The sequence below is a fragment of the Melanotaenia boesemani genome, chromosome 14 (genome assembly GCF_017639745.1).
Source record: "Melanotaenia boesemani isolate fMelBoe1 chromosome 14, fMelBoe1.pri, whole genome shotgun sequence".
NCBI lineage: Eukaryota > Metazoa > Chordata > Actinopteri > Atheriniformes > Melanotaeniidae > Melanotaenia > Melanotaenia boesemani.
In genome coordinates, this window is record NC_055695.1 from 33,435,974 (window position 1) to 33,450,209 (window position 14,236).

General features: G+C 39.7%; 1 protein-coding gene across 3 annotated transcripts in view; it reads left to right on the plus strand.

Annotated features, from left to right (window-relative positions):
• The window catches only part of si:ch211-51h4.2, a 153,495-nt gene that overhangs the window by 133,657 nt on the left and 5,602 nt on the right, over positions 1 to 14,236 (plus strand). For all 3 annotated transcript variants that reach the window (XM_042007008.1, XM_042007009.1, XM_042007010.1), the window contains one exon: positions 11,457 to 11,499. In XM_042007008.1, the coding sequence (XP_041862942.1) occupies positions 11,457 to 11,499 (43 nt within the window). The remainder of the gene's footprint in view (positions 1 to 11,456; positions 11,500 to 14,236) is intronic.

The following is a 14,236-nucleotide window of genomic DNA, read 5'->3' on the forward strand; positions in this document are numbered from 1 at the left end:
TTTTTTTTTCCATTAACCGAAGGGTACCAACAATTTTGTCCAGGTGTGTATGACTGTTATCACTGAAGAGGCCCCCTAATGCAGTCTGAAAATAAAGGTTATCCCTCTGGATTGCAGGGCAGTGGTCAAGTCTGGATGAAGGTAAATATTCCGATATAGTGTATCGGAAGTTCAAGATGAGGATGTATATGTTAAAATCATAGGGAGAATACACTCACAATTGTTTATGCTCCCCCACAAGTGAATGGCCTTTTTTATATACGTATTTCTGATTTAGTGATAAACTCCCAGGGTGGGGTAATCTGTGAGGGGGACTTCAACATCAACCTAAATCCAGTATTAGATTAATCTACAGTAACCACCCAGAATGAACCATTATCTAAGGAGTGAAACTACTGATGGCTGAGTTAGGGATACTAGAAGTATGGAGGGAGTTTCATCAGTAGGGAATATACATATTTCTCCTTTCCCCACTATTTATTTAAACTCAATGATCCCAAAATAAGGGCAAAGTTAAAGGGTGAAACTGAAGACTATTTAGACCTTAATGACTCCCGGACTCCAGGTAATTCTTTGGGACACTTTGAAAGCTGTACTAAGAGGGAAAATCCTATTACCACATTTATCAGGGACAAAGATAGGCAGACCTCCAGGGTAAACTAAAACGGCTAACAGCTGCTGATAGTGAAAAAAATAATTCAATATTGAAAGGATGTTAAAAGGGTACAAAGTGAAATTGATTATGTATTCACACATGAAACCCAGAAAAAAATTCTGAAACAAAAGAACCATGAAGTTGGTGGTAAATCAGCAAAGCTATTAGCTTACAAGCTACGTAAACAGCAAGTGGGTAACAGAGTCTGCAGAATTATTAACCCAAAAACAAAGTAAAACCCAAGAGGGTTTAATTAATTTTTACAACATTATATTCCCTACAACAAACCCCTGGTGAAAATGAAACTAATCTTTAAGTTTTCTAACTTTACCTGTACTGGCACCCTCACAAAATAAAAAGATCTGTAAATTGATAAACTGGGTGAATAAAGACAAAATAAATTCAACGATAGTTGGACTAGATGCAGAGAAGAACTCAGTTTGATTGATATTTTTATATAAAATGGAGAAATTTGCTTTCAAGAGAAATGTATTAAAACAATACAATCCCTCTGTTATAAACCCACAGCTCAAATAAATGCTAATGGCAATCTCTCTGAATCCATCTCTTTAGAGAGGGGAACTGTTATGCACGGACCTCACGGAGACAGGAGAAGGTTAACATAACTTTATTATAATAGAGAATATACTGGAATCGTCTTACTCAAGCAGGCAACGGAAGGGCTGACTGGAGGTCCACAGAGTGAGAACATCAAGGTCCGACAGGGAGTGAGTGTGGTGCTGGGGAATATAAGGACTGGTGAGTAAATGGATGTAGGTGTGACCGGCTGTAGTGCGGAGCTGGAGCGAATGGGGCAAAGTGAGAGGATCAGGGACAGGTGTGCATGATTAGGGGAGTGATTGCAGGAGAATGGCAGGACAGGTTTAGCCAGACCAGGTGAGGGCGTGACAGGAACACGACAGGAATGGGCATTACCCTCTCCTTTTTGCTTTATTTATTGAACCTTTATTGATTCATTCATTCATTCAGGGGATGGGCAACAAAATGAGAAAATATGAATAATGCCTGGGTTAATCAGACATTGAAAGAGGGTTAAAAACATGTGAAATCCACATTATGTTATGACTCTTCAGATGGTGTGTCTATGACATAGATTTTTTCTCCCAATACTGGAGAAAAGGGGCTAACAACATATCTCTCTCTCACCTACAAAATTACATTATTCAGATTTTAGCTTTTGTAGGCCAAACGTAATTTACAACGAAAAGACGTTTTTAGATTCCTCCAAATTCTGGATTGTTTTAACCAGACTTCAGAATCACAGATTTGACTCAACTATATAACGCACTGTTTTATGCACGCAATAAAACTATATTAAATATAAAAAAAGTAGGAAAAGATGGCAGGAATCCGACTTTCTGACGAAACTTGGGGAAACATTTGTAGCTTTCAAGGGTCATCCACCAGCTCTTTGGAATGGAGAGAACATTGTTGGGAGAACATAATACGATACTTTACTGGATTTAACATTCATAAAACAATAAATAAAGTGTTCAACACTCAAACACCATTGGATTTTTAAAACCCGTATTTGCGTCACGTTGATTGTCTAAAGCTAAGGAGGAACAAAAGGTGGTTTAAAGCCTTTTTGGCTGCAAGCAAAATATGTCTTGAAGTGGTTAAATTCATCACCGCCTAAATGGAAGGATATTAAAAGGGAAATTTTTAAAATGGAAAAGTTTAATAATTCAACAGGTTGAATTTGACCAGATTTGGGATAAATGGATTGAATTTACAATCCTAATTTCAGTAAATTTTATATGGCCCCTTCATATGATTTTGTTTGTTTTTTTAAGCCCAATATTGCTTTTCCCTGCTTTATTACTGGACAAGAGAAGTTTTTACAAGAGAAGTATCAGCTGGAAAAAAGGAATGAACTAAACGGAGTTAATCAGTCCAGAAAAAATCAATCTTCCGTCTTGAATGCAGGCACAAACTAAGTATCTGATGATGTTCAACACTTCACGGCAAACTTAATTTTCCGGCAGCAGCTCTCTCTCTCTCTCTCTCTCTCTCGCTCTTGCGTTCAGATGAAGTGTCCTGAGAAATCCATGTCTCTAGGACACATATGTCAAACTGGTCCAGCAAAGGGCCGTGTGGCTGCAGGTTTTTGTTCCAACCAAGCAGCAGCACACCAGATTTGACTGATTCAATCAACTGATCTCAGTCTTCAGACAGCTGATTGGTCAAACTGTGTGCTCTTGGCTGGCTGGAACAAAAACCTGCAGCCACACGGCCCTTTGCTGGACCAGTTTGACATGCCTGCTCTAGGAGAAATCTAAGTGACTCTGGAAAAGAGCCATGTCTGACGAGGATGTACAACTTTGGGGGAGGTTGAAGACAGACAGACCAACTAACTCTTTGTTCTGAGTTCCCAAAAGTGTTAGTTTGATGACCCGCCACATGAAAGGATGTGGGACCATTATCTTGACCAATAAACAGTCTTGTGGGCTGGTTTTGGGTCAGATAGCAGATGTAGAGCTGGTCTGATCATTTTGTAAAGAGTATTAAATTAAACATTTTGTGAATATATCTGCATGTCCAAGTTATTAAAGCCTTAAATAAAACATCATCAAAATCATCAGTGAATCATTGAAAAGACAATAAAATAATGAGGTTATATCTCAAACAAACAGTAATACAGTTTCAGATCACAAATTAATCAAGCTTGCTGTTTAAACCTTGTACAAAAATGATAATATGCATGTGCATGGTATCAAGATAAAACACATATGTATATATGTATCTATTTAAATGGACATTTTAAAATAATAAGAGTGTAATCTTTTACTCTTCACACAAAGTCTTTGTCTTCTCTGTGCTGGGACACAGACAAACGTTACATGACTTTATTACCCTCTTTGGTATGTAAGATAAACGTTTCTTGGTGTGTCCAGAGTCCTGACCCATTAGAGCTGAAAGCTGCAGGAAAGGGGGTTTCTTTATCGGTTGAAGAAAACACAAGTTTAGAAAGAAACTGTTTCAAAGTGGACATTTTGGATGAGGAGTTGCATCTGGGATCATAAAACATTTGGTTCGTTAATTAAAAAAGCAGGTTTGTTGCAGAAGGTTAAAGTTCAGGAATTTCCCAGATCTTGTATATAACTTAACGAAGTACTCCTCAGTCCAGGACGGAGAGAGTCGACCTTTGTTGACCAGCGGAACTGGAAACCAAGTCACAAATCTGAGTCAGACCCCCACTTTGAGAATGAGAGAGACCGTTTGTCTGTAAGGAGAAAAATCCTCAAAGATGTTTAATTCTGTCAGGATTAAACAAAAGTTCCACTCTTTATTTTCCGAGACCGAATCTGCTACACCTGGATGACCGAGCTTCTCACCCTGTGTCTAAGGGAGAGCTCGGCCACCCTAAAGAGGAAACTCATTTATGCTTATATTCATGATCTCGTTCTTATGGTCACTACCACAGCTGGTGACCATAGGTGAGGACAGGAACATCGATCTACCCGTAAATTGACAGCTTTTGCTTTTTAATTCAGCTCCTTCTTCACCACAATGGACTGATGCATCGATTCACTCATTGATCTCCATTCTTACCTCACTCCTGTCTGTTTGCTTCAATGGGAATATTTTTTTCCCAAAAGCCAAGACTTGAGAGAAGGCTTGGTCACTGTTGATCTGTGTGTTATTTCTACAAAGTTCTGTTAGTAATAAATTCTGCTTCTTCTTCTGGTCGGCCTTTATGCTGCTATATCTATTCATACATTCATTTTACATAATTTTAGCCATCAGACGGCTCTGCATCAAGATCATCACGAGTTGACAGAACCATATGAACGAGGAAACCATGGAAAACTTTGTTAAGCTCTATAATACAGTTACAGTCACTAAGTCCACCTAAGATTTTACTGTGCTAAAGTTACCTAGTGGTCTGCATGGTGGAGTAGGGGTTAACCTTCCTGGGGTCACCTCACCCCAAGAAGGTTTCAAACCCAGTTCTCCCCATGCATGCAGTGGCTCGCTGCAGCTTCCTTCCACAGTCCAAAAACATGCATGTTAGCATCCCCTCTTCATTTAACAAACTGTCTGGGAAGTGAGGAGACCAGTTGCTTGGCAGGATTTAGGATTTAGGAGAGGATTTCTTTTTTTTTTTTTTTTACAAGATGACGCCACACTAGTGGCAGCCTGTTGTAGCAGCTCTATGATTGTTTATTTTTTCTTTTATTTTTTAAATATTGCTAGCTATTTTTTACATCCTGTGCACCTACACAACACACCAGAGCCAAGGTGATATTTATTCTTTCTTCTGTGGATGACTGTCAACAGTTACTAATCAGTCTGCACACGCAACCAACTTACTGAACTTAAACCATTGTCTCCTGATGTCACTGAGAAGCCGACGTTACCACAGCAGCTGAAAAAGAGATTTCAGGGCTGCAGAGCAGGACTGAAACAGAGGATGAAGTGAAGTGTTAAAGAAAACCTTAAGAATGCACAAGTAATAAAGAACAGGTACTTTCCCACAATATAAATTAAGCAGTTACTAAATTCTCCCACTTTCCTAGTCAACCAGGTACTGTTCCACACTAATTTCTTTTATCCTGAGGTTTTCTTCCACACATGTTTTTTTACCCAGATCACAGATGATAGGCTGCTTCTCTCAAGGTTACAAAAGTTATTAATTACAATTGATATGACAAATGTGCAGTACAGAATTCTGAGTCCTTCCGTCTAAGTTTTTCCCTTTCACTGGGTAAAGAGAAGTTCTACTGTTCAGAACCTCGATAGAACTCCTGCTAAGCTCCTGGACCCAGCTTCTAGCCTCACCTAAGCTAGACAGTGATTGGATGCTATCTCTACCGTAGTCAGATGTGATTGGCAGGTCCCATCGTTGGGTCTGCTCGGTCTGATACAAGTTTCCTATTTTCTGCAAATCAGAGACACATGCACATAGACGCAAAGTGCAGACTTTCTGTTTCAAGACCTAAACTATGTTCCCTTCTTAGATATCCTAGTGCTACAAAAATATTAAAGAGCCATAAACACTTAAAAAGATAAGGGAAATCAGAGGAGAGATTGGTAAGATATTACTAACAGAGGTGGAAAAGAAAGCCAGTTTTGTGAAGCAGATATACTACGAAGGGGGACCCAAGGCAAGTAGGCTATTGGCCAGAAGGATCAGGAATCAAACTTTAAACACCATTCATAAAATTAGAAACCCCCAAAATAATGACGTATTAAGTGAACCAGAGGAGATAGAGTGGGCATTTGAGGAGTACCTGATGCAGCATGAGAAGAGGAAATTGAGACATTTCTAAGAAAGCTGGATCTACCATCAATAGGGGCGCACCAGAATCGAATGTTAAACTCAGACATTACGGGAAAAGAGGTGAGGGATGCGATAAGTACAACGAAAAATAGCAAAACTTATGAATTTTTTAAGATATTTAGAGAGGAATTAAGCCCATTAATGTTGGCATCATTTAAGCACACCATGAGAGAAGGAAAAATCCCCCCATCATGGAAAGAAGCTATAATCTCTATAATCCCTAAGAAAGGTGAGGACAGGGAGCTGTGTAGCAGCTACTGGCCAATATCAATACTAATGTAGATCATAAAATGTAAACATCCATAGTTTCCGAAAGATTTGAGACATTCATGCCAGAAATTATAGAGCAGGACCAGACTGGCTTTATAAGGGGAAGGCAGGCACAGGATAACACAAGGAAAACATTACATGTAGTAAAGGAGGCCAGAAGGAGGAAAGATAGTGTGCTACTAGTGAGTATGGATGCCAGAAAGGCATTTGATAGGGTGAGGTGGACGTATCTGTGTAAAGTCCTAAAAGTTTGGTTTCAGTGAGGATTTTATCAAAAGTATTCAATCACTGTGTCAAGAGCTGACAGCAAGAGTGAAGGTGAACGGCAACCTGACGGATCAGATTAAGCTTGAGAGGTCAACAAGACAGGAATGTTGTTTGTCGCCAACACTCTTTAATATCTTCATCGAACCGCTTGCCCAAGCAATTAGGCAGAACCAGACCATTAAGGGGGTGGAGGTGGGAGGTTTGGAGCACAAACTGGGTCTATTTGCAGATGACGTGATAGCATACATAGGGCAGCCGGATGTGAGTTTTACTCAGTTAATGGACTTACTGGAAGAATAAAGACAATACTCAGTATCTGTGTCTTTGTCACTTAATGTGACAAAGACACAGATACTGGCTTTAAACTATATACCCACAACGGAGATTAAAGACAAATACAAACTTAAATGGGACATGGACAAAATTTAATGCTACAACTACCCAAGGAGAAAGGTGGATAGGCAGTCCCAAACCTCAGGGAGTATTATCACGCAGCACAGATCAGGGCAGTGGTATGCTGGTGCAATGAGAACTTTGTAGCCAAATAGAAGGGTATTGAAACTAAATTAGGGGGTTACCAGATCCAAAAACTGTTAGGGGACAGAAAATTGTATAAGATAGCGGGAAACCAGTTAGACCCAATCACTAAATTTACACTAAATATTTGGTTGACAACAACAAGGCGCTACAAGCTAGAGAGAGAGAGAGAGAAAGATCCTCAGATGGCTAACACATGATACTAACTTCCAACCAGAAAGAGAAGATATTGGGTTTCAGATGTGGGCCTGAAAAGGCACAACAGCAATATGTACAATGGCAGACAAAGGAGAAATGCAGAGCTTCCAAAATTTAAGAGACAAGTTTGATGTAGACAAAACGGATCATTTCAGATACTTACAAAAGTTAGGGATTATTATACATCCATCCATCCATCCATCCATTATCTTGACCGCTTATTCCTTATGAGTCACGGGTGATCTGGAGCCTATCGCCGCATTTTAACAGGTGAGAGGCAAGGATTATTATACAAGGGCAATAAAAATTAGAACAGAGCAGACCACAGAGCAGAATGGAGTAATCAAGATACTAACTGACGCATATAATAGATTAGTAGGGTGATTTTAGCATTATACAGAGCTCTGATGCAGAGTAAAGGGGAATTCCACAATGTATATACAAGAAAAATGGGAAAGGGAACTTGAGACTAAGATAACCGAGGAGTGGTACAATGTGTGTAGGGTACAGCACACATCCATCGGGTCAAGAGTGTGGCGAGAGTTCTGCTGGAAGAACATCATCAGATTTTGTATAACCCAAAGACAAAAGGGAGGAACGCACCAGAACAGGAAATGTTGGAGGTTATGTGGACAGGAAGGGGTCCATACACACATATTCTGCAAGTGCTGAAAGTTGGAGTATGGAAGGTATTAAAGGAAGTATTAGGTTATGAGTTACCTAGAACAGGCCTGGTGTTATATCTTAGTAATTAGACAGAAGAAAACATTCAGGGTCAGGGCAGATATCTAGTAAAGGCGCTACTAGCAGCCAGTAGGAAGACCATTACAAGAGAGTGGAACAAAACTAACCTACCAACAAAGGAGCAATGGCTGCAAACAATGGAGGAAACATTCGACTTGGACAGATTTACACACATACTGAGACTACAGGAGGGGAACTTTTATTCAAAGTGGGAGAAATGGGTGGGATATAAAAGAAAAGGAGATGACACCATGGAATAGACAATTAAGGGATGTAATTTGAGACCAGGGTGATGTTGCATATACTTGTAACAGAGGGCACTCTCATGTCATTATGTTGTTTTATGTTGATTTAGGATGATTTTCTTTATTTAATTTGTATGAAACTGGATGTCAACCTGGATATACAATTTGGCAGTCTGTTAATGTTGTGACTTTTACTGTACACATGTTTTTGTAATGTTTTTCAATAAAAATTTAAGTGGAGAAAGGAAAGTCCCCATGCTATAAAAAATAAAACATGATCTCTTCTACAGACACAAGCACTCAAACCACATGTCACTTTCCCTTCTCGTTCCCAATGACTCAGTGCTTGTGACCTTTTGATGCACTGTACAAGTAGATCAGAACAACGCTGCAACTAGATGCTTGATTAAGGTCATACACATGTTATTCACATGTTTGTCAACAGTAGGTGGTGTAACCCCGCATGTTTCTGTTAAAGAGCACCTCTGTAACTGGGATGTGGAGCTGCTGGCTTGTATTATTTGCGCGTGACACACCACACAGGTCTTCCACTCTCGTGGAAGTCCTCCTGTGTAGTTCCTGTGCGGTCCTGGGACTTTCTCCAAACAGAGACTCAAGCTGAACAAGTGCAGGACCACCTTGCTGAGCTGGTCTACACACTCTCTGAGCACCCTGGAGCTGATGGCATCTGGACCTGTGGCTTTCCTGGCTTTGGTTGTCTTTAGCTCCTTTTAGCTTATATATCATTTAAATACAATAAAAATAATTTAGTTCCCAATACTGAGCCTTGAGGTACCCCACAACCAATATTCAAACATGTTGAACACACATCACCCATCTGTATTTAATTAAATGTTGATAATCTTGGTTTCGTTTCATACTGTTCAAATAAAGACACGCTATTATTACTATGATATTATGCAGTGTAGATGGCGGGATCTTCAAAAGTCTTTACAAATTCATGTTTATGGACATTTTTCTGAAACTGTTCCACAATCTTAATCCTCCAGCTATCTTTCCATCTGAGAGACTCTGCCTCTCTGAAATGCTCCTTTTACACCCAGTATGTTACTTACCTGTTTCTAATTAATCTAAGTAGTTCTCAAATGTTCCTCCATTTGTTTTTTATTTGTGCTAAGGACTTTTCCAGCTTTTTGTGGCTCTTTTGTGTTGTGTTGCTGCAGTTGGATTTAAAATGAGCCTATATTTCCCATAGAATGGTCAAATATCTCTGTTTAAATACCTGATATGTTGTTTATGTTTTAATTGGAATAAAATATGGGTTTATGAGATTTGCAATTTATTGCATTCTGTTTTAATTTAGATTTTACGCAGTGTCCTAACTTTTTTAAATTGGGGCTGTACATCCACCCTACTATTAACTGTTAAGCTGAGAAAAGGCAGAGATGACTCAGACAGTTTTATTTCCAGAAATCTATAATAAAAATCATTATAGTCACAGGAAAATTTGCTCTACCAAACATTAGATCCGGTATTTAAAGGGTTACGTGGATACAGAAAATGGGAGGATGGCCTTACATAAAGGATTACATAAAAACTCTGTCCAGTGGTACCATCACCTCTCTGGGCTTGGAGACATCTGGGTGCAGCATCACATGGAAAGAAATTAAAAGCAAGTCCTCAGAGCCGAAGACAAAAAGAAAAATCCAGATCTGTGATGACAGGAGGTTGGATCCAGGCTAAGTAACGCCTGTTACCAATATATATTTCACACGTGGTTTGTTCTAAGTTATTCTCAGAGTTCAGTTGGGTCCTCTTTGTAATTAAACAAGTTTACCATCTTCCAGTAAATCTGTAACACCAGGAAGTAAATCCTCCATTCCAACCGTTCCTGACTCACTGATGACATTTTTCTTCTCACTTAGATCTGATCAACAACAAAAAAAAAACTTTATTTACTCTGTCGGAGACTCCAGTAAAGTTTTTTTTTCAAGGAATTTACATCTCAGTCTCTGTTTTCTGGAAGTCAGAAACCCTTGGAAACAGGATAAGTTTAGATTATGCTCCTTATACAACTTGTGGTGTTGAAATCAGGCTTAGCTTTAGTAAATATTTAGTTTTTATCAGAACAACAGTGGAGAGAGCAGCGACCGCTACACAGCACTCAATACCTCGTTGCTCTGTACCCTCCAGCTTAAACTTGGTACATTCATAACAAATTTTAGGCCGTTTTTGTCCCAATTTTGCCTCTTACCAACCTCGGATGGCAAACGCCCGATCATCGTGAGATTTCCATGTCCAAATATCATTTGGTCTGAGGTTACGAGCCAATTTGTCCACATAATCCACTCCGAAAGGGTCGTAGCCGATAATTGGGACATTGAACATGTTCAATATTTCAGTGCTGATTTCTAAAGAACGTCAACGACTCGTGCATTGTGACTGCGTGGAAGGTGAGGTGAGCCGGAATGTAGTCAATCAGAGAGCGAGCTGACTGGGGAGCAAGGAAGTAAATAAAGTCTGTGTTCACGTCGTCTCCAGTCTGTTACTTTTTTCAGTTCTGTCTTTTTCTGTTAACAATAGTCCCAAAACCACCATCATTCCCTCATCCTATATATCCTCTTCCATGCTGGGTGTTGTGTTTTCTGGTTGTTACTATGTTTCTTCTTCTTCATTTTTGCCTGTTGTTACTATGTTTCTTCTTCTTTTTTTTTGCCGGTTGTTGCAATGGTTCTTCTTAATTTTTGCCGGATGTTACTATGTTTCTTCTTCTACGTTTTTTGCTGGTGGTTGCTATGTTTCTTCTTCTACGTTTTCTGCTGGTGGTTGCTATGTTTCTTCTTCTACGTTTTCTGCTGGTGGTTGCTATGTTTCTTCTTCTACGTTTTCTGCTGGTGGTTGCTATGTTTCTTCTTCTACGTTTTCTGCTGGTGGTTGCTATGGTTCTTCTTCTACGTTTTTTGCTGGTGGTTGCTATGGTTCTTCTTCTATGTTTTTTGCTGGTGGTTGCTATGGTTCTTCTTCTACGTTTTGACGTTTGACCGGTTCTGAGGATAGATTGTAGATGAGTTGCGGGACATCATCTTTATGTGTTTGTTGTTCTGTGATTACATTTTCGGAGCACACCACACACAATATGATCAAAACTGATTTTTTTATCTTCCTGTGTGAGGTCTCGACCAGATAAAAAATCTCTTAACATTAAAAAAAATCCTTATGTGTGTACTAGGCTCAAGCTAACTTTTCCTGGTTGTGTGTGTTTTCTTCGCAGCTCTGAAAAAGCAGGAGAGATTGCAACCATCCCACTGACAAAGGTAAGACTCCACACACTCCTCTGTGTTTGCAGCTGCTCAGGGGGAAAATTGTTGAAAAGTAGTTTGAGGTTGTCTTGGGGCAGTTATGTGCTAATAAAACCATTCAGATGTAGTCAGACCATGAAGAAGCATATCTGGGATTGCTTGACTAAGCTGTAAAATAATGAGTCTCATTCCAACAAACCAGTGATAGAGGGTCCAGTGATGTTCCCAGTGAAAACAGAGGGAGCAGCTTCCTGCTGTATGAGCTTAAATCAGTGAAACCATTCTGGGTTATGGAGTTAAGTTATGGAGGTCCTGAGTTGACAGCAAAAACATATTTAAACTTTTTGAAAGGGAATAACAAAAAAAGCTTTGAATGTTTTCCCTTTAATGAGGTCAGGCCATGTTATTAAACACTTTTTTAACACCATAAGTCAATAATCTTTTATACAGAAGAGAAACAAAGTTAGCAATAATTTTCTATATGCATCTAAAGGAAAATCATGGAGGGGCTGATAGTTTTTATACTTCTGTGTGCTAAGTCATGGCTCACTGTGACATCAATCACCTGTGATCTATATCTAAGATTAACTGAGGCCCCTGGTTTTTTTGGGCTCTCCAGTTTGCTCTGTACCGTGGAGCTGAAGTATGTGGGAGAAATTCAATGACTTTTTAAAAGTGCTGCTTTCTTCCTGAACTTCCCTTGAGGCCCAGCTGAAGACTGTGCTTGTCTGCTGGTCCGGCAGCACTGCTGCATCTCTCTCTGACATCAGTCATGATGTAACGGCGCTCACTCTCTGTGCATCCACCGCTCACTCTGTGCTGGCATCTTGTGTCTGCAGTGGGTTTAAGGTGTCTCACAGAGCCTGTCAGGTGAAGTGCTTATTTCAGTCAAATTAAAGGAATAATATTTATCAGTTAACATATTAAGCAACTGAAGGGCTTCTGACCAGAGGATGAATATGGTTTGTCACTGCATACGTTCTTTCACTTCAGTCACAGTTTATTAAACAATATTTTAAAAAATATTTTTAAAGGTCCCATATTATGCAAAATTTACTTTCTGAAGGTTTTCTAACAGTCATGTGTCCTCATAGCCTGTGTATGAGGCCCAAAAGTGAAAAAATATGTCACTTCTTTCACTTGCTTGCTCCACCTTTTAGCGAATATGTGCTCGAACTGGTGAGTCTGAGATCTTTCCCTTTGTGGCCTCACAAAGGGAAATGCTGTCATTGACCTGCCCCCTGCCTAGCTGAGCCTGCCCTCTAAAATCATGGAGGGGGCGCCAGGGAAAGCTAGAGCCGCTCCCAGAGAGGAGTGTGGACCACTCATAATTATTTAAAGGTTCAGTAACAGCCCGTTCTCATTAGAGCTCACTAGAGCCACATTTTGAACGGCTGAAATTAAGGACCAAGACTGAATTTTGGGTAATACACTTTGAAAACAATGTTGTTGGACCTCTGATACCGCCATGAAATTGTTGAAAAAAAAAAACATAAAATCACAGACTTTACCTGAAAATAATGCATACAAAGTGATCTGTATGTGGGTGCCCTGCTAATGTAGCATGGCTATCTTCATGGCTGCTGTTGTACAGATATTAAGATGAAGCTACTATTTTAATTTCTCATGTCAGGTGTTGATTATTCACCATCACTTTCTGCAATATGTCCCATTTCCTGATTGTAATCAGTCAAAGCTGCAGCTGTTAGTTGCAGCGTCGTTGCTAGCAGCCATTAGACACCCTAGCCACAGTTGCTAGTAGCCATCAGCTTCCCTGGTCACAGATGCTAGCAGCCATTAAGTGTGTCTCAAACATGAGTGCACTGGAAGGTAGTGTGTAGTTCGCACTAAGCACTACCTTCTGTAGTGACACTATCGTGGGTAAGTCCTGATCCAAATTGAGCACTAACGTTTTGCACTTACCGGTAGTGACGTACCAGCTTAGCAGCGCCGCTCTGTTAATATACTTTTTTTTTCTTCCAAAATCACGTTAACATACGTGTTTGCATGTCATCATACTTTTATGCTATTAAATGCCTTTTAAAAGGCCTCATTAGTGAAACAAAGAACCGTGGCCTCCACTGTATTAATCTATCTCAGTAGATAACAATAGAAACCATCAGCACACGTTCATGTGTCTGCTCGTCTCCCCCATACCTGTTAGTATAAAGTGCAATTTAAAACACTAAAAAACAGCTTTTAAATAAGCAAAGATATCTTAACTGAATTAAAGTATGTTACATTATACATGTGTTTTATTGGTGTTTACACTGATTCACGTCTGCAACAGGAAACCGATTATACTAGAAACCATCATTTAAAATATGAAATGCAGTAATGAAGACGCTAAAACAGGGATACAGAAAACATTTTATTTAAACTTTTTATTAAAACATTTCTCTCTTGCCGCCTCCTCTTCTCCACAGCAGCGTCCTAGCCCACAGGTGGTAAATGTCTCAGTGCCACTGCTGGCTCGGTGGTTTGATGCCACAGTGACCTACGGTGAACACAGAATGGCAGGTTATATAAAAGCAAACATTATTATGTACTTTATGGGTACTTTGCAGACGCTTATCTAAAGTGATGTACAATCAGCTACGGCTTTGTCAGCAGTACCATGGAAACGGGCCGGTTCTCTAACCAGTGGTGTTTCCTAATCAGTTTTCAAATCAAGGACCATTTCGTTTACGCCAGAGACCCCGCAGTGCTTAATCTGGAGGTTCAACAACCATGAATATACATACGGAACCTA